This window comes from Octopus sinensis, linkage group LG7, assembly GCF_006345805.1.
Source record: "Octopus sinensis linkage group LG7, ASM634580v1, whole genome shotgun sequence".
NCBI lineage: Eukaryota > Metazoa > Mollusca > Cephalopoda > Octopoda > Octopodidae > Octopus > Octopus sinensis.
The window spans coordinates 71,106,194-71,128,164 of record NC_043003.1 but is presented as its reverse complement, the minus strand read 5'-3'; the positions used below and the strand labels follow the sequence as shown (position 1 = coordinate 71,128,164).

The following is a 21,971-nucleotide window of genomic DNA, read 5'->3' as shown; positions in this document are numbered from 1 at the left end:
ACGTCAGTGATTGGTTGAAATTACTGAAATACGACAACTTTAACAAGAAATAACTTCGTAAATATAAAGTTTTCTCAAAAACGCTAAGAGTAAAATTTGTTTTATATGACACATTCTACCAGTATACGAAGTTTGAAAGTGTTTAGTTACAAAAAATTATTTTCTACATCTGCCGGTCAAAAGGTAAACATCCGGATTTTTAAACGCTACACTCAAACTTCTGAGGCGCTACACCTATCCCGCAGCCGTCATACTTTTTGTGTGTTTTTCTGTTTTCTTTTAACTTTACACTGTACATAAATGAGTGCATGTGTGTGTGTGTGTGTGTGTGTGTGTGTGTGTGTGTGTGTGTGTGGTGACACGGTCACACGTTTGGCTTGAAACGATCCCACTATTTTAGAGGGACTGTCGTTGTTTGCGTGTACCATAAAACTTCTCCGGCCAATAAACTGTACATGTAAAAAAGAAAAAGCGGGGTAATAAGTAACTAGCTCGGAAAAAAGCAAGTATTGGCGACAGGTAAGGTAATATTAGACCATGGATTATTGCCTCAAACAAGTCGCATCTATTCTATGCTAGCTTGGAAATCGAAGACGTAAGTTTGATGATGATGATAACGACGATGATACAATGATGTACTGTAAAATGGTGCATGTTCATAGATATACAATCCAATATTTACACAATGGTGTAGAATAATTGTTATATATAGTTATTCAAAGTAATATGGCATATATTCTGTGGTGTATATAAAATGGTGTCTATACAATGGTGCACGCTAAAATATACATGCTGTGGTATACAATAAAATGTAACCTACACTGAAGCTTATAGTAAAAGGATCTGTTTACAACCTTGTATAATAAATGGTGTACGTACAGTGATATTCTGTAAAATGAATTTTTATATCAAAAGAATCGCGAAACAATTTTAATACTCACAGTAGCAGGAGAACGAGAATCTCTTTTCTGAATAATGTCAGCTTCTCTTTTCCTAATTTTCTCATCTTTTTTCTTTCTGTCTTCCTCTCTTTTCTTCCGTTCTTCTTCCAGACGTCGAGCTGTACTGTCGCTGCTTGATAATGTTTTACCAGCTTCTTCAAAGTCTAACCTTTCTTCGATCTGTTTCTTTTCGCCATCTTCCATTATTTGTAGTTCCATTCGTCTTCTCTTTTCCAAAGCTTCTTGTTTACGTTTTTCTTCAGCTTTTTTCTTCAGGGTTTCCTTCATTTTCGTTCTCTCATGGTATTCAGCATCGGCGTCGCTGTGAGCCTTTTTCTGGTCTCTTGCAATTTCATCCATTTTTTCTTTTGATATTACCTAGAAACAGGAAATAGAAAAGAATATATTTTTAAAATATGCGTATATTCTTCAGGCTTTATTCTTCAAATGCCTCTCTAATAGAGAAAAATCTAGTCTCCGATTCAAAGGAGAGTTCTTTCATTACAATCTAAGCATAAGTTTGTATGCATTTTCATATGTATATGTGCATGTATGTTTTGTATACATGTGTGTATATGCATGTGTAAATGCTATGATTTATGGTTATGTAGTAAATATAAGCTAAATTTCCAGAAAGTTTTGCATATTTCTACTGTTCTATTAATGGCTTGCTATTATGAATAAACGCAGATAGAATCCTAAAGTCTGGGTTTAGTATCTACAGATTTATCGTTCATTCACTATAGATAGAATTCTGTCATGGTCGGCTTTCCCTTTCATCTTTTCGGGGCCGATAAAATGAGTGCTAGTTGAGTACTCACGAACTTACTGGCCTGGTGCTAAAACTTGAAATCCTTATTTTACTCTATATTTTTGCTGAATGCGAGGTGTTTGGATCCCATTGCTTTAAATTTCAGGCCAATAATAATAATTTCGTTCCAGTCCATTCTTTAATTTTAATAAGTCATAAGATAAAAACATGAATTTTTTCCCTTACATGATTTAGAGAGAGAGAGAGAGAGAGAGAGGTAGTTGATTAAATCGATGTTGCTACTCGGTTAGTAACTATTTTATTAACCAAAGAAAGATCTGTGAGTGGCACGATCGGAGCTGACCTTGCGGCACAATAAAAACAAAAATCTATGAAAGATAAAAGACAAAGTTGACCCTAGGACATGATTTCAAGCCATAATGTAAAGCGGTATGACTGATGTAAACTATTTTCTGCCGTTGATGTAATTTTAAGAAGACAATGAGTCATAGCAGACTCGTTTGCATGTCGGACAAAATACTTAGTGGCACTTCTGTCTCTTTACGCCCTGAGTTGAGATTCTGCCGAGGACAGCTTTACGTTTCATCCTTTTGGAGTCGATAAAATAAAGTATCAATCAAGTACTGAATTTGATGTAATCGAATTGTAACCTTCCCTAAAAATAAGTAAAATTGCTGACCTTACATCCAGCGACGAACAAACGTCCCGTTTATGGGAATATTGTGATCTCGGTTACTTATATGTTTTGGAAATCGAGAAACGGCCTTATGAGTCCAAGGGCTCAGGAAAAAATGAGACGTAGTTAATCGAGTTAACCAACAGGGTTATATTGCTTCTAGAACGGGAAAATATAATGGACTTTAAGAGATCATGGAAGTAAAATAACATCCCGCTGTATGTGATGTTACACAGTCTCAAAGCGCGTTTGCACTGTCCAGTAAAGTATTGGTGTGTCAATAGAGCTCCACGATTAGTAACATGTCAGTGATACTACGTTGTGTCTGTAGCTACGACGTTTGACTTACAACTTTACACAACCCACCAGTCTGTAAGTAGATAGCTTACAGTAAATACAACGCACCTCTGTAAGGTGCAGTCGCAATTGAAATTTACGTACATTTAGTAAGCTTACAGTGATTAGTTCTGCTTTGCGTGTAGAAACTGCCTTAATGAAGGCGATTTTCATGAAACTCATTTCTTCTAGATACATTCAAGAACGAGTAAGAAGACATGGTGCACATAACAATCCCTATTACTATTAGATTGCAAACTGACACATAATATATAAAAGTTATATAGCGTCGAGACTCAAATTGATATAATAATAAATAATAAGCAAATTCATCCTTAAAAATCACTTATCAATAACCATCTATGTTTTTAAAGAAATCAATGAAGTACATTTTAAGATAACTGAAAATAAGTTAAAAGCAACTTACATCATATTTCAGTAAATGGGAAAATGAATTCCCAGCTTCGTCAAATTTAGCTGACAAAAACATTGGTTTCCCTTCTTCAATGGTAGCAACTGAGTTCTTCCAAACCCCATCTTTGTCTTTCTTTAACTGTGTCCATTCATTACCCACTACTGCAACAGCTTTAGCATTGGGCACCACGGCAGCAAAATCCACTTTATCTTTGGAGGGCAAATTTTTATTAAACGGTTCAATCAGTTTGCACTCGTCCGTCCAGCCGGCGTATTTCTCAGGGAAGCTCATAGCTACCATCATCGGAATAGGAACTTCGATGATGGAGCTAAACGCCCTGGGAAACCCACCGGGTTGGCCGGCAGGTTTGGCAAAAAGATTGAAGCGATATGATCCTTTCTGTCCAAAGCGAAGTTCAAAAGTAACTATTTCTCCCTCCCTGTACCAGGAAACATATTCAGATTTGTCTTCTACATTTCCATCAATTAAAAGACCTAGTTTAGCAAAGAATTCAACAGTTTTAGGGATTTTCATCTTGAAATATAACTGTCCAGTTTTATCGACTGTTACCATAGCAGAACAATTCTCAACAAGAGCCAAACCAAGTTTCTTGAATTCATCTGTTGGGCCAAGTTCTCCGTTAGGTATTTCAGGAAACGGCTCGAGAGGAGGAAATTCCTCATCACATCTCAATAGGTAATTGCAGACGCTTGGATAACCCCCTTCTTCATCGTCTTCTTTTGCCATGATGCTCAACATATACTGACCTTTGCCAGGAACACGAGCGTGAAAAATAACTTCTCCATTCTCTATCCGATGAACGGTGTAATTGTCCAGGGTTTTGTTGTCTTCTGTGGTTAGTTTATGAAGAAAGTCTCGATCTTTGTTGAGAGAGAATTTCACTTCAACTTCACCATCATCAACGTTTATTTTGCCCCTCTTGTGAGTTATAGCTTCCATACCCATACTTATGGTATCAGAGCCAGGACCCCACTCTTTCCTAGGGTTTTGGGGAAGCGGTCTGCAATTGGTCTTGGGAGTTTCACAATAAAATACATAGGTGCAAAGCCACTTCAAGACTGTATCGGTTTCGTTCGTGTCACGACCAAAGATTTCGGCTTTAAATTTTCCAGTTGTCGGGAAGAAAATTTCTACACTTAGTGTTTTGTCGTCGGGTATTGTTTCAAGGAAGAGAAACTTGTCCATGTCAACGTTTCCTTGAATCTGTTTATGCTCGACTTTAGTGGAGCGATATAGGTTGTAGGAAAACTTCATAGTATCGGAAATGAATCCCATATCCAAGTTAGCTTCGCCATTTACTGCTTGAAGTACACACCATGGATGGGACATCACTGTCATTGAGAGCTAACAAAATAAATAAAAACAATAAATCAACAAATGTGAAAACATTCAAGCATGAACAAATTAACAAGAGGATATTAACAAGATAAACTTTATGGGATATACGCATAGATTTTAGACGTCACTGCACTCATAAATAAAATATATAAGATTCATAAAATGGTCGTACATGTCTGTCACCGTGGACAAGAAAAAAGGGGTCTACTGGATACTCTTTCCTGTCTGGTTGTATAAACATGACAGGCGTTTACAACTCTCTAACGTATTTGAATAATTAAAATTAATTTGAGTGCATATCGATGGATATACCACTTAGCAAAGTTTAGTATAAAGTATAAATATTGCTGACGCGTAAATAATTCATAAGAATATACGCACTCTAAACAATAATAATTGAATTGAACCGGTTTCAACCCATGAGTTGTGGCCATTTATAAAACTAAATGACTGCTATGGGTTATACATATTGACTACCGTATATGTTACCACCCTGTGAAACAGAATTTTAGTGAAGACATTAGTATGACGGAGAGATATTTATTTTACACATTAAAGATGTACATTCTGTAGGATATTTCCCATCATATGTTACGAATAATCTTCAGTAGGCAGATAGGTATGTAGGTAGAGGGCTAGCTGGATAAAGAGGGAGATGTATTTTTGTTAAGACGTATATGCTGTTAAATCCCTCTCTCCTAATGTTCAATTGTATACCTGTTATGCATAAGTAACATATCGTTATTACTGTTCATTGTTCATTTGAATAAAACAATGAATCTCTCCGCCATTAAAGTTCGAAACAAGATTTTAATTTTCATTGGAAGCTATGGCTACTTCCATTAAAATTTAATATTACAGATTGTATGTATATTGAAATGATAACACTTTGACTTTATAGATGTAGACTAAATAAAGCAGATTGAACCAGAGGAATTTCAGATAAATCCCTCTATAAGGATTTCATCAGCGATTAATTAAACCAGCTATTGTTAAGGGTTTATATTGAATATGAAGACAAGAAGTTTACAATTTAGCCATTAGCCACTGCTGTATTAGACGAAACACTGCGAATGTATAATTTGCTAAAATGCTTTGAATTTAATCGAAGTATTTTAGAACTACTTTGTTACCCTCACTTCTTGTGTGAGCTTCGTATTAAATTATGGACATATCTATATTAAACCTGTTCTGATTATTAATTTGACAACACCTACAAGAAATAGCAACCAAAACTCTCCCAATTCATACCTACACGTCTGCTCAATTGGGGCTGAAATGGGTCAACCCACAACAAACTTGATCTAATTCATTTAACTTCACTGCTGCCCATGGGAAAGGAATAAACTTAAAGCTTCCTAATTCCTAGTTCTATTAAAGATCTGAAACTTCATGTTGTAAGCGAAAGCTTTAAATCTACGTTACCTCAAAGAACTTTGATCTCAAGTAGGCAATTTTTTGGAATTCTTCGAAAGTCATTGGTCGAGCAAGTAACTGCCATGCTTCTTCATCTGGGAAATGGCTGTATACAAATTCTTCTGGGTCAGTAAGAAAATAAAATTCTTCGTAAGCATATATATCATAGCTGACATCACTGTCTTCACTTTTGGCTGGTTTTGAGCCAGTGCCATCGTCAATCAGTTCCCATTCGCCTTTGTCTTGCGTAACCACTTGTCTTGATGCCCATTGCATGTCAATCAAGCGCCAGGACTTATCCACCAGTACAGCATTCCAGGTGTTGCGAGCAGTGTCTCCAATGTCTTCACCAACATTGTAAGAAACACCTTTCGCATAGCCTGTAATTTTTTCACATGGTATCCCGGCATATCTAAATGAATAAATATTGGAAATTTTAGATATTTAATAAAATATGTGTTTATGTGTGTCTGTGTGTATATGTATGTATACTGAAATGTCTTCTGAAGAAGGTTGTATTATGTAAGGGTTTTCACATAATCTCTCTATATAATAATAAAAACGTGTGTCTATTAACAAATATTTCTCTCTCACCAGATGGAGTACATTTTTTGCTGGTCTTACCATCACGGAACAGTACATTATATATATATATATATTGGTAAAAACGGTAAGATAACAAAAGAAAGAAAGAGACTTTAGTATTATGTAAATAGGGGAAATTTATCTGTAAATGTAATATGTCACAATTATTCGGTAGCCATAACAAAACTCCGAGTTTCGGATGCCAGGGTGGAAAACCACGCCGCCATCTCTTCAGTTATCCGACCATCGGAAAAAGGCTATGAAAATGACCGTTATAGAAAGGGAAATTACTGTGTGATTGACCGTTATTAAGACAAAAGAGCTATTCGAATGACCGCTAAGTAAGGGGGTAAAAATGTTCATAGTATTAACGTGAGCGCGCATGTCCATTCCTACACATGCGCACCCGCACACCCATGTAAATGCGCGAGTGTATACTTTTAGGCGCATGTACGTGGGTGTGCGGGTGCGCGTGTGTAGGTATGGATATGCGCGCTTACGCGAATACTACGACCTTTTTTGACCCCTTACTTTTACTCTCTCCCCTCACTTAGCGGTCATTCGAATAGCTCTTTTGTCTTAATAACTGTCAATTACACAGTAATTTCCCTTTGTATAACGGTCATTTTCATAGCATTTTTCCGATGGTCGGATAACTGAAGAGATGGCGGCGTGGTTTTCCACCTCGGCATCCGAAAGTCGGAGTTTTATCATGGCTACTGAATAATTGTCACATATTACATTTACAGATACACACACACACACACACACACACACACACACACATATATATATATATATATATATATATATAAGAAAACAAAAAATGGAACAAGAACGTAACAAGCTACAACAAAACATCCGGACAATTATACAAAAAAGAACAAGAAATAACAAGGACGGGTCATTCGGAGCTTTCTATCCTCAGTCGAGTTCCAGCTTATCTCAGCAGTTTCGGCCTATATATATATATATATATATATATATATATTGACATTCATTTCGTAGCCTAATAACATAGCCAATTCTCGCCCAAATGAGCTCAAATTTTCACAAAATGTATAAAACTTAGGTTTGTTTTCTGTTTTCTTTATCAGGGTAAAATAAAAAGTTATTGTGTGTGTTAGAATATGCTTGAATACAGTCAAACAAGAGTATATTCAGCGTGCATTTCCGGGAATATTCTATAAAAATGCATCAACTGGAAAGCAGATTTGGACACGTCACAAAAAAATCAAACAGGAAGGCTGTCAGTGTAGGCCAAAGGGATCTTGACGACCACCAGCATTGGAAGATATCCTCAATCAGGTTCGGGAAATATTTGTGCAAAACTCTAGAAAGTCTGTAAGAAGAGCATCAACAGAAACCCTGATTCGTTTGGAAACGCTTGCGAATGATACCCTATAATTTTCAACTCGTTCAAGACTTAAACACAGATGACAGGGAAACGCGCAAGCAATTCTGTGTCGCTATACAAGAGAAACCTGAAGATGAGGAGTTCGAAAAGCGTCTTGTTTTCAGTGATGAGGCCACATTTCATAGGAATGGCAAAGTCAACAAACATAATGTTCGCATTTAGGAGTAAGAAAATCCCTATGCCACAGTTGAGTACATGAGGGACTCACCGAATATGAATATGTTCTACGCAATCTCGCCGTCTTTATTGACCATCTTTTAGGGAAACTTGACCGACTCCATAAACAAAGATGTGAATACATATAAGCATATAGAAACAAGTGAGGAAATTGGCAAAAAGCTAACTGGAACTTTACATATAAACTTTCACCCCTGTAACACGGACCATACCAACAAACCCACCACTGAAGTTCTATGGAAAGTCAATGTAAACTACTGACTAAAATTATCCCTCCCGAAAAATTCCTCCTGAGAACGACTATATTTACCTACCCACCACTGGATGAAATAACATGGATCTTATAATATATTACCAGAAGTCTGTACCTTATTTCTCCTTTCTATGCCCGTATCATTTTACTATGCTGTACTTCACTTATACTCTTGTGTTTGCTCTTACTCTCATTCTTATTTTTATTATTCTACTCTATTTAAAAGGATAAACACATCTTAGCTATTCTTAACTGTCTTTTATATGTATTAGCCCCCACCAACCACTTAGACCCTCTGAACAAGCCTAGGGGCACATCTATTATCCAAGTCTTGTCTGCTTATCCTTGCATAACACTGAAGAGGTGGAGATAACCTGGAAGATTTCGTTGCCTCTAGGCAGAAACGGCCGTAAGGAACTAGCACCTGCACAGCCATTTAGTTTTTTGCCAATTTGCTCAGTTGTTTCTATATGCTTATATGTATTCACACCCTTGTTTATGCAGTTACCAGTCTTTTTTCCACTCGCTAATCTGTACCACTCATACATGTGTGTATATTCATCCAATACATTTGAATAGACATACTGGAATGTTTACCGGCTGATGTCTGTCGATTTTATATGTTCTCCGTTTTCTTATTTGCCGTATAAATCAAGGTAAACCAGTTGTTACCCCGCCCATATATAATACCCGATTGCGAGATTGCCATGCAATAACTAGCATTTGGATATGAATAATTGGGTGCACTACTACCAGCAGTATATTGGATAGCTACTATCTCTTAGTTGGTTTCTCAACCTCTAACTTATACAGAAATATATATATATATATATATATATATATATATATATATATATATATATATATATATATATATATATATATATATATATATATATATAAATGTATACATATACATGTATGCGTGTGTGTTTGTGTAAATAAAGATATACACATAAATATACGAATGTATGAATACATATCTATATAATGGATAATAAAACGAATGGTTTACGCCTGGTAGCTTATATATATATATATATATATATATGTATGTATGTATGTATGTATGTATGTATGTATGTATGTATGTATGTATATAGGTAGGTAGGTAGGTAGGTAGATAGGTAGGTGTGTGTGTGTATGTATATTATACATATATGATTTTCACAAGGAAACATTCAGCAATAGCTTCGAAGTTTCAGATTAGTTGCATTTGCAAATCACGCTAACACAAACACAGTTAGCACACGCACAAACATTTAAACATAAACTCAGACACGCACACACATGCACATAATCAGATGCACACACACACACACACACACACACACACACACACACACACATATATATATATATATATATATATATATATATATATATTATATATATATATAGACGTACAAGCTTCTTCGAATTTTGTTGTACAATTAAGTATTCGTTTCTATGACTCTTTACGTGTCAAAAATCTGTTTTTCCTTTCTTTGAGTTTTTTTTTTCGCCTTAGATTACTCAAATAACGGCCTCAACAGCACCGTCCTGGAGGCACCTTTCAAGGTTAGGAGTATTACCTCTTCCTCTAGAATCAGCAATTGAAAAATGAGTTGGCTGATTTCGCTTAAAATTATAAAATGAAACATTATATTTTATAAATTTTTAAACAAGCCTTATGTTTTATGCACGTTTTCGCTGTCAATGTACACAGGAAACATCTAATTATCATCCGGATGGCGTCCAAGACCAATTTAATCTGTGATCTATTGAAGTATTAGCCAATTCGCAAACCATACTGCTTGCGTTCGTACTAGAGGAAACTCGATCGGCAACATGCTATTCTTAGCGAGGAAGCCATCAAGAAGTGAAGAAACAAGATTTGTTTTCCGGGGTTTCCTTTGATTACTAAAACATATTTGCCATCGACGAATATTACGCAGGGTAATTGTAGATGTACGACTAGAAACTTTTATATCTAATTACCAATAATAATATGAATACGAAATAATAAAAATAAAACAAAAGTACATAAGTACGTATGATTTTAAAGGCGAATGTTATTACCACCGTGCTATTGCTTTGATCCTATCTCACCATCTCAGATAAAAATCAGTTGTCAAATAAATGAAACTAAATACTTTTCCTTTATAGCACACAAATATACTTCTGTTGTTAATTTTCTTAAACGTGTCATGCTCACACCCACATGACTAATGGCTTAACAAGTAATCAGTCTCTTAGCATAAGTGTTTTTACCAGACTTGTTAACATAGATTTTATTAAATGACTTTGTTCAACTAATTAATGGTTTTATCGTATTTTCGTTATAGCTGTGTTGACGGTATTGTTAAAGTAAATAGAATGTTTTGCATTCTTTAGTTTCCAGCTATGTTCGAAGTTAGGGTTTCCAATGTGTTTATAGCAGTTCAGGGTTTAATACACGGTGCTACACATAAGCGCTCAATAATAATTGATCATAATTCGTGTAAATTATATTTATCAAATTCAAGTTTTATAGGACATAGGATTATGTATGTAAAAGTGAAAATACCTATATTTCATTCGAAACTAATTTTGAAGGTGGTGCATTATTTTCATTCGTGAAATTTTTTCGTTCTTAAAACCATAGAATAAACAAATGTAAATTGGATTGTCAGGAAATAAACCATCCTTGGAAATAAAATCAACGTGCGGAAAGGAGCGTGCCTAGAGAACATGCATCAAAATAATATTTTGATGCTGCATGTTCTCTAGGCACGCTTATTGTACGTTGGAGAGGGATGATTTTGGCAAGCCATAGATGAATCCACAATGAATATCAAAGAAGTAAATTCCAGCATCTTACTGCCAAATCCTGTCAAAATTAGCTGACTTTTGACTGCAGCGAGTTTGTGTTCAGAGTCATTAATATAAGCTATTCAAGTACGAACACTGTTACGTGTCTTTCAAAATGTCTGTTGCTAGATTATTCACGTCAGTATTGTTAGATTGAGAGCGATATATCTTTGAAATTCTTGAAAATTTGTATCCTTGAGATTGTTGATAAGAGCTACATTATAAATTTCGGCTATGTATAATGTTGAGCTTGATGCTTGAAATCATCTGCGAGTATCTCATAAGGATATTTGACTCCAAACCGAGCAGTTGGTGTATTTGTTGTCTTGAAATGCAGTTCAGGTCGCCATTGGATGTTAACAATATTAAAGTACACATTCTCCTTGCAAGATCTGGAAGCAGCGAAGACTTGGTGCAATAAATCCGATTGGAGTTAATCATATTTGCTCTTCAGATCAATATGTGTACAAATAGCGAGCTCTCTTTTTCTGTGGCTTAAGTGGATATTGTAGTGTGTGTGTGTGTGTGTGTGTGTGTGTACATTCATGCATACACACACATACATATATATAATTATGGTATCGTGTGTGTTGTGCGTGGAAGAGAGAGAGAGAAAGAGAACGTGTATGTGCATGTATACATATTATAACAAAAATGTTTACTCTAGTGTCACTCTTGACTGATAGTGACAATGAATAAAAACGGATGCACCTGCAATATATAAGGTGAGGTGAGTATTCAATGTGTCTGGTTTGGAGGCGTCATTCATTGTAATTTCAACTATAGGGCGGGAAGCGAATTAGTGTATAATCTTTTGTTTATTTACCAAGTAAATATCTAAAAGATTACTTTTTTTCTTTTGCGTTTACATTTGAGGTGTCTATTGGTGACAGTCTATATATGATGTAACATTTGAATGATGATATGTGCACGCGTGCGCACATTCACGCCTCTGAATATACATGATTACCTACAGTGGCGTATTAATCATACAAAGGCATTGACACAAATACATAAAAACACACACTCCTGTATTTGTATAAAATTATCGAAGCATGTACGCTAATAAAGTTTATAGTATGGTCTAAAATGCTTATACTAGGATACATTACATCCGTTTGGGTGGGGTGGGGGGAAATAACTAAAGAGTACATTAATCTTATTGGTATGATACTATCACGCGCGCGCGTATACGTGTATGTCTAACGTCGATAACCTGGTAGAATTGATAGTGATGGAGAAAATGCCTTACGCTATTTTTTTCCGTTCTGAATTCAATTCAATATATATATATATATATATATATATATATATATATATATATATATATATAAACATATATATACATATGTATAAGAAACTGAGATGACAAAGGAATAAACGATTATCTTATGCATTTCAGTAGCTTGCAGCTGTTTCTGCTACCAAGATGCAGTGGACTCATGGCTGAGTGCCTGAATAACACGTTATAGCATCACCAGAACCTCGAATAAGAAGTGCAATTTATTCAAGAAAAGAACTACATTATTACCAAATAAATTACACTTCATATTCGCAGCTCCCGTGAAGCTACGTTACTCAGATACTCAACTATCAGTCCACTGCATCTTATAGCAGAAACAACTACAAGCTACTGAAGTTCATAAGATGATCGGTTATTCCTTCGTCATCTCAGTTTCTTATTACTGCTCTGTACTCGACTAACGCTTTCTTAGACATGTGTATATTGAGTTCTACTCCAGGTTATTAGTTTCACAATGCTTATGCGAAATACACACAAACACACATATGGCGTGAGGTGTAGTAAGAGGCTTGCTTCCCAACCACATGGTTCTGAGTTGAGTCCAAGTGCGTGGAAAGTTGGACATGTGTCTTGTGAGTAGAATCTGGTAGACAGAAGCTGAAAGAAGCCTGTCGTATATATATATATATATATATATATATATATATATATATATATATATATATATATATATATATATATATATATATATAAATATACATACATATATATATATATGTGTATATATATATATATAAATATACATACATATATATATATATGTGTATATATATATATATATATATATACATACAAACACACACACACACATACACACACACATATATATATATATATATGCGTGTGCATGTCTGTGTTTGTCCACCATCATCGCGGTGTTTACGTTCCCGTAACCTAGCGGTTCAGCAAAAGGGACCTAGTTTTAAGCGGTTCAGCAAAAGGGTACTAGTTTTAAGAAATAAATCCCGTTCGACTAAAAACTTTCCTAAATAAGGACCATTATTTGTTAGTTACCGGGACTGAACCTGGAACCATGTAGTTGGGAAGCAAGCTTTTTACCATACAGCCACTCCCGCGTCTATGTCCAATTAATGTTTGAACAGTTTCAATATTTACTAATCACCTCATATTTATTGTGACGAATACAAAAGAATACAAAAGAGTTGTTGATGCGAAACAGCGAATTCACTGCTTCCCAGTGTCACATTTGAGAATCAGTTTAAGCCTCCTTAGGGAGACCAATTTTTCTACAAATGGAAGGGTTTTAACTATAGCAAAGTATACAAAATATAGCACCAATTTCATTAGTTGGGATAATTCATTTTGTTGACGCTTTATATATGTACAACGGTACTGTGTATACAGTTAAAGACACTGTTGATCTATGTAGTGTTTTTGGTTGCTACGACACATCAAATACGCGCGCAAAATAAGGTAAGAGGGCAAAAAATCATCATTCATGTGGAATGGAAATGAAATTTTTGAGATAACTTACTTGCACATTTGGCGAAAGAGTGATTCGTAGCTTCCTTTGTTTTGTTTCAAATCATTCAGATACATAGCAGCAGATTCCTTCGGTGGAGCATGAATGTGTTTGTATCGTAGTAAGTCTTGACCAGAAATCCATCGAAATATAACACGGACTTTGGCCACATCAGTTTTGGCTGGTTTCAATAAGTAACTTACCAGCTCAGAGAGCTCAGCGGCATGAAGTTCAGTTGGAGCCTGCAGATAGAGAAGTAAACATGGAGTTAATTATAAGTATGGTTATTATTATTATTAATATTATTATTGTTGCATAAGGTGGCGTGCTGGCAGAATCGTTAGCAAACTGGACGAACTGCTTAGTGGTATTTCGCCCGTCGCTACGTTCTGAGTTCAAATTCCGCCGAGGTCGACTTTGCCTTTCATCCTTTAGGGGTCGATAAATTAAGTACCAGTGAATCACTGGGGTCGATGTAACCGACTAGTACTCTTCCTTCAAATTTCAGGCCGTGTGCCTATAGTGGAAAGGATTATTCATGTATTGTGAAATATCTTAATTTTCGATACTTAAAATACAAATCCGAAGAAAGTTTTAAAAACATTGAGTCGTTTGGATTATATCTAGATAAGGTATTCTATAGACCAGCACATAGGGATAAAATAGGTTGTCCACAACTTAAAATGATCGGCTACACAGAACCCCGATTACTGGGAACTGAGCGCATCCTTTCCAGCACGTCAAGCTTACAGAAACCGAGTTAACGGTTTAGTTGACCGGGAGCAAACGTCGACAACATATTGAGGATGCTCCCTTTTCAGGACGATAAGAGTAGAACGATAAGGTATGAAAGCAGCGATAGAGAAAACTAGATTAGAGGGTGTTTGGGGGATAATAGTAAAAACAGTAGACCCATTCCAATTAATGAAAAGTAAGTCGTCAGGAAATGCTAAAAGAATGTCCACGTTATATTATATTGCGAACTCGACAGCAGAGTTTAAGTACGAACCAGACGAAGGAATTACCTTCGAGGTTTACTATAGAAGATACGAACAAATCTCCAATAAAGAGTGCAAAGATTGTATTGACGATATGTAAACGCGTTTAATCTTAGAAAAAAAAACTGGCAGCAGTAGAACGTACTCTCGAAAAAACTTTCTGATATAAACTTTAACGGTACACAACACATATTGTGTAGAATTTTTAGTGAGAAAAACTCGTTGCACAATACACGTTGGAAATGTTTGAACCTAGAAAAGAACAACATTTGCTGGTAGAGTTAACCGGGAAGGTAAAAATATTAAGCTGGACTAATTAACGCCTGATATTTACTCAGGAACTAACTGTAGAGAAAGACGCTGAAGTAAGTACAAGAATTGTCGCTAAGCTGAAACGAAACCAAGCTGTAACCTTACAAGTGTCAGAAGAGTGTGAAAGAATAGTAAATCTAAGATGGCACGACACAGAGAAAATTGAACATAAAGATTGCTCTCAAGTGAAACAAGTGTGAAATAAGCAGAATAGAAATCACGTGTGTGTACTAAAATACAGTACAAACAGCGCAAGAATCAGGAAACAAACCGATGTTTTGCATGTGGAGGTCTGCACCAGAAAAAAAAACTACCCATTTAAGAAAGCAGAATGCTTCCGTTGTGGAAAAATTGAACACATAAAAACGCATTTGTAAAACCAAGATGACGAGACGTTGGAACAAGAGAAAAAGAATAAACAGTATATAATCGAAAGAAAATGGTAATATAACAAAAAGAAAATTCATAAATGTGAAAATTAAAAATATAAGAGTAAAAATGCAGTTAGACACTGGAAGTGATATTACCATTATGAACGAAACAAACTCAGAAGTATATCGGTAAACCAAAGTTAAGTAAATCTACAAAAGTAGCACATAGTGTTACTGATAAAAGATTGTATTTTGTTGGTGAATTTGTGTGTAATGTAACAGTTTTTGACCAAATAAAAACGGCAAAAATATATGTTTCTTTATTACCCACAAGGGGCTAAACATAGAAGGGACAAACAAGGACAGAAAAATGGATTAAGTCGATTACAACGACCCCAGTGCGTAACTGGTACTTAATTTATCGACCCCCGAAAGGATGAAAGGCAAAGTCGACCTCGGCGGAATTTGAACTCAGAACGTAGCGGCAGACGAAATATGGCTACGCATTTCGTCCGGCGTGCTTACGCTTCTGCCGCCTTAACAGCAAAAATATATGTGCTAAAATATTCAGCTAGTCTAGTCGGCACAGAGCGGATGGAATTATTCAAATTGTGGAATACGCCCACAATTGTTTAGCGTGGGAACATAGTCGGTTCAGTCGAAGGTTCGGGCTGAGGGACTGAAACAGAAAATAAAATATTTATTTCCAGATGTTTTCTCGGAGGAACTGGGCTTTTTCACGAAAACAAAGGAAAAATTTTTTTACATGAACTGTTTTTTTACTTAAACTGTTTGACATCCCAGACGCGATAGTGTCTGATAATGAAAGACATTTTGAGTCTTTTGAATTAAAAAAAGTTCTGTAAAACGTTCGCTGTAGAACATATAACTAAGGCACCATACCATCACATATCTAACGGACAAGCAGAACACTTTATCGATACGTTCAAGAGAGCCCTAAGAAAGTCGAATAAGGAAGACACGGAGGAGGTATCTCTACAACAATTCTTAGGAGTATACCGTGTTGATACCAAATCCAAATACACCAGCAGATATGTCATCAGTGGAACTGATTTTTACAAGGAAAATATAATCAGTCTTCGACAAATTGCTATCGGACGAGAAAAGAAAAATTGCAAGGAAAAAATATGCCAAGATTGTTCAGAATTGAAAAGGTGTTTGTGAAACTATGTAAGAACGGAAAACAGAGTTGGGAGAATGGCATGATTACCAAACGCATAGGTAAAATGCTATACTTGGTAAAATGTAGTAAAGGCTATACAAGAGACACATGAACCAACTGAAAAAAGATTCATTGAGAGCGAACCTAAGAGAATGGAAGAATCAATGGAATGGTTATATGATACTTTTCAAGTACCAATGCTACTATAGATGATTGAACCCAGGTGCACGAGCGTAAGAAAAAGAAAATGTACGGAGTACCAGGAAGTGGATGTCAAATAGAAAAAAATATTAAATGTATAACTTCGAAAAAAAGAATCTAAAAAGAGGTGAGGTGATATAAAAAGTATTGTTATTAAAAGATAAAATGTTCTAAGACAAAATGGAAAACTTAAAAGGGGAGATGTGTGGATAATAATAATGATGGTACACCGCTCCCACGTGATGAGGGATATGTGATAGTCGCTATAAGTTGAGGTTCGTCAGTATAAAGAGTGAGTCCGAAGCAGACGTTCATAGATAGTCGTGGTCCTACTTGTCTTACTAACGATACTGCTATATTAGAGTGGTCGTTATAACAATCCGACATTAAGGATTACAATAGAAGCAGACTTAGAAACTTAGAAGACTTGCACAGAAAATGCAACCTACTTGCTTGCAGTGAGATTAGATCTTGACTAATTCTCAAAGCGAAACAAGATGGCTGCATTTCTAAACGGCTAATCTAGGATTCTAGACAATAGGGAGCGAAAGCTATTCGATAGGCCAAAGTGGCAGAGGCACAACATGATTAGAAAGCCATAGCTAGGTCTTTGGTGGATCACAACGAACGCTTCTTACTCGGCTCCAGGCAGATATGTGTGACCTTTCGGTGGCACTATGCACAATTGTTCGGCAAGAGTGGGACGGGGGCTGAAATGCAGGATGGACTTTATTGCCTAACTCTGCAACCAGCAGCGACTCTTAGCGGGGGCATCGGAGCTTTGTGGAAATAAAGGAAGCCATGTTTGGCTGCACGAGAGACAAATGGCTTGGTTTAGTTGGCGTTCGTTACGAGTTTTACGCTAATATATCAGAATTTTTCGGCGATCTCTTAGCAAGCGTTCATGGGAAAATTCCCAGTCCTCTGAACCGAGGTGAGATGGCACTGCTGAGAAGGACCCGAACGAGGGTGAAGCACAGATAGTGCCATACCAAACAGACAAACCACGATAACCTCTATCTTATGTGACACATCATAGAGAGGGATGTTAATAAACCTGGCACGGGTGAACTCTGATCAACTTAGATCAATTAAAAGCTTTCGATAAGTTCGGCCATCGGTATTTGACAGCTATCTTCAAAGCGACCAGTCATCTGGTTAAATGGCTACCTATCAGAACCATTCAGTCTCATACGTTCTGACCACCGAGATTGTTCATTCTTGTTTCTTCTGTATGTATTGACGCTGGAGCCACTAGTGTGAAAGCCAGGGATATTGAGGTGCATTCTGCGCAAACTAAGATATGCAGATGCTCCGTGTTGACATATGCATGAAACGTTACCATAATAGTGTTAGAGAAGGAACAACTCGATCTAAGGGAATATGTGGCAGTGATAGGAGCGAAAATTAACCAGGAAAATTCAATAGGCCTGCAGCTTGACACCTGAACAGCATCGTAGAGTCCTGAATGAATAGATCGGTTTCATCCAGATCTCCAAGTGAACAAGACATCGTTGTCACTACTGATTTCATCTGCCCTCCAAAGGTTTTGTTTTTTTTCATACACGGTATCCATCGAAAATCATCCTTGGGGTGGGGCCCATGGATAATTTGCAGAAATCCCTGTCCTGGTACTGCTACCAAGGGACATTGCCGGTTCGAGGTAAACTATAAAGTACGAGGATACCGACAGCCGGATCTGTCTGAGAAATGCGCAGAGGGATGAAACTTTTGCACGCGCTCATCCAGTGCCCGAGAATTTCTGACTTCTGGGTTTATGTTGATCATATGTTGTTACGTGCAGGGCGGATCTCGCCGATTTCATTGACCAGCTCCATAAGCCTAATTCTATCGGCATGAAGAACATTAATGTCTACGTAAATGTTTATTGACGAATCAACATCCGCTAGCATGTAGCAATTCACAGTAAGGTGATTAAAGAAAGTTATGCAAATTCCTGTCAAATTGTATTTTCGTAGGTTTTGGAAAAATTTCTCAAAGTTATAAAAAAGTTGGAATATAGAACCCTCTGGTAGAGCCGCCTTAGACGCTGCACGGAAGTGTGCTCTTGCTTTCTTCTACATGTTTTTTGCATAACATACTTGGTATTTCATGCTCGGAAGGTGGCGAGCTGGCAGAAACGTTAGCACGCCGGGCGAAATGCTTAGCAGTATTTTGTCTGGCGCTACGTTCTGAGTTCAAATTCCGCCGAGGTCGACTTTGTCTTTCATTCTTTCGGGGTCGATAAATTAAGTACCAGTTACGCACTGGGGTTGATGTAATCGACTTAATCCCTTTGTCTGTCCTTGTTTGTCCCTTCTATGTTTAGCCCCTTGTGGGCAATAAAGAAATAGGTATTTCATGCTCGGCAAAGGGCAATATCACCCTTGTGCTGTATTACCGACATACATGCATGCATTTCTATATACGTGCAAATATCTTACCATTAAATTAACTGCGTTATTCTGTTTATATTAACTATATGTTAGCAAATATGTTTTTCGATAAAACTAATTACATTCTGCATTTGTAAACTATAATTGTTTCTGCTTGAAATAATAAATACATAGAAATACATATCATTTATTGCTGGATCGTTCCTATCTATGAACGCAGACTCATACTTCTACATCTTTCTCCTCATCGTCCACCTAATTACCTGAATTTTTAATTCAAATAGCTATATTGTAAAACAAAGATTACAGAAAATCTATTTCTGTTTCCATTCCAGGTACTAAAATACGTCGCAAAAAATTGAATACCTATATGCTACCGTGTCTGTGGTATTTGTCTGAACATTGTTGTTGTTAGCGTCGCTTAACTTAGTAATATATACTTGAAATAACTTCCTAAATACAAACAAAATAGCCCGGGCAATTGTCTTCTTAATTTATGTGTAGACAGCTTATGATTTAAAAAGGTCATTCAGTGTAATTCTAGAAATAAACAGCTTCGTAAACTCTCATTAAATAATCAAGGATAATATAATTCTAGGTTTTTGGCGCATACAAAACAATAGGAGTAAAGAAATGCGTTTTAAATTTAAAGTACAGATTGCATAGACTTCACGCAACGAGAAACGAAAGAATACAACGATATATATTGGGTCATCCCATAAATAATGCGGTTTTTCAATTGCATGAACTAAAATTCGGAAGGGGACGGAACAAACTACCTGCATCAATTGCTATAAAATCATGTAGTAATTTTACCTTGTGCTTATTCTTAGTGCAAGTTTTGCAGGGTGCAGTTCGATTTTAACATTTATTTTTTTCAAATCTATAATGGAAGTGACAAAGGAGCATATTCGGCATGTTTTGCTTTATGAGTTCAATTAAGGCAACAACGCAACGGAAAGTGCGAGGAATATATATAATACAGTATATGGGGATCGGACAATAAGCATAAACCAGTGTCAACGGTGGATCCAGAAATTCCAAGCCGGAAACTACAGCCTAGAAAATGAGCCTCATACTGGAAGATCTGTAGAGCTCGACGATGACGTCCTGCAAAACCCTCGTGGAACAAAATCCCATCGTAACTGTTGAGGAACTAGCAGAGAAGCTTGGATTTGGTCATTCAACCAATCATTCAAGTCAGCGCTAGAAGAAAAATGACCATCTTTGGTTGCTAGACGAAAGGTGTTCTTCCACCAGGATAATGCTCAAACATACACAGTGAGGATGACATTCCAAACGCTAGAACAGTTTGAATGGGAAACGATACCCTACCAACTATATTCGCCGGATATTACCCCATCTGATTATCATTTATTCTGCAGTCTTCAAAATCATTTTAGCGGAAAGAATGTGAATTCTGTAGACGAGGTAGGAACAGTACTGGTGGAGTATTTTCCGTCACAGACAAGTGAATTTTGGAAGTCTTCAGAGCAAGCAGTAGGCATGTTCTAAGATGGGTGAATTAAAATTAAATAAGTAACAATTGAAGGATATGTGTCAAATCTTATTAACTGTAATATATATACACATATATATATATACATAAATATATATATACACATATACATGCAAATATACATAAATATATATACATATATATGCATATATAAATAAATATATATATACATATATATTTATGTATATATGTTTCCTATTTCTTTACTGCCCACAAGGGGCTACACATAGAGGGGACAAACAAAGACAGACAAACGGATTAAGTCGATTATATCGACCCCAGTGCATAACTGGTACTTAATTTATCGATCCCGAAAGGATGAAAGGCAAAGTCGACCTCGGCGGAATTTGAACTCAGAACGTAACGGCAGACGAAATACCGCTAGGCATTTCGCCTGGCGTGCTAACGTTTCTGCCAGCTCACGGCCTTATGCATATATGTTTCCGTCTGCCAACTACACTTACAAGGCTTTGGTCGGCCCGATGCTTTAGTAGAAGACACTTGCCCAAGGTACCAAGCAGTGGGTCTGAACCCGGAACTATGTGGTTGATAAGTGATAAGCAAGCTACTTACCACGAAGCCACGCTTACACCTATACATATACACATATATATACATATATGATTTTCACTCGTATATCTATGTCTAAAACTGTTTAAATCTAACGGCTGCAAATACAATATTATAAATATCAAACTACCACAAAATATCGCAAAACTCCAACAGCCTTCATATATGTATATACATATATATATATACATATAAAGATACATGTATACATGTAAGTATATATATATATATATATATATATTAATAAAAAGAATTCCAACCTTGTCTGATTTTCACGTTTTATTTACAATCTTATAATGATATATTATAAGATAATATATTATAATTGAATAAAATAAAATGAAATAGTAGAATGTTAAATATTCATTCTGATTGAACTAGTACTTTCATGCATTGAATTCTGCAATCTTCGGGTTCATGTAGTAGTGTTGACAGTCATGCTTCACAATTTTTGAC

The 21,971-nt window shown here is 36.2% G+C and overlaps 1 protein-coding gene and 1 long non-coding RNA gene across 2 annotated transcripts in view; both read right to left on the bottom strand.

Moving 5' to 3' along the window:
- The window catches only part of LOC115214248, a 255,736-nt gene that overhangs the window by 195,856 nt on the left and 37,909 nt on the right, over positions 1–21,971 (bottom strand). Inside the window, exons 3-6 of the mRNA XM_036504830.1 lie at positions 13,978–14,207; positions 5,925–6,327; positions 3,153–4,505; positions 942–1,319 (exon numbers count right to left, since the gene is read on the bottom strand). Of these exons, the coding sequence (XP_036360723.1) occupies positions 942–1,319; positions 3,153–4,505; positions 5,925–6,327; positions 13,978–14,207 (2,364 nt within the window). The remainder of the gene's footprint in view (positions 1–941; positions 1,320–3,152; positions 4,506–5,924; positions 6,328–13,977; positions 14,208–21,971) is intronic.
- LOC118764273 lies at positions 8,318–12,909 on the bottom strand. Its single transcript, XR_005000073.1, has 3 exons — positions 12,753–12,909; positions 10,797–10,803; positions 8,318–8,328 (listed from the first exon to the last, which is right to left on the bottom strand). It is a non-coding gene; the product is annotated as an uncharacterized LOC118764273 (long non-coding RNA).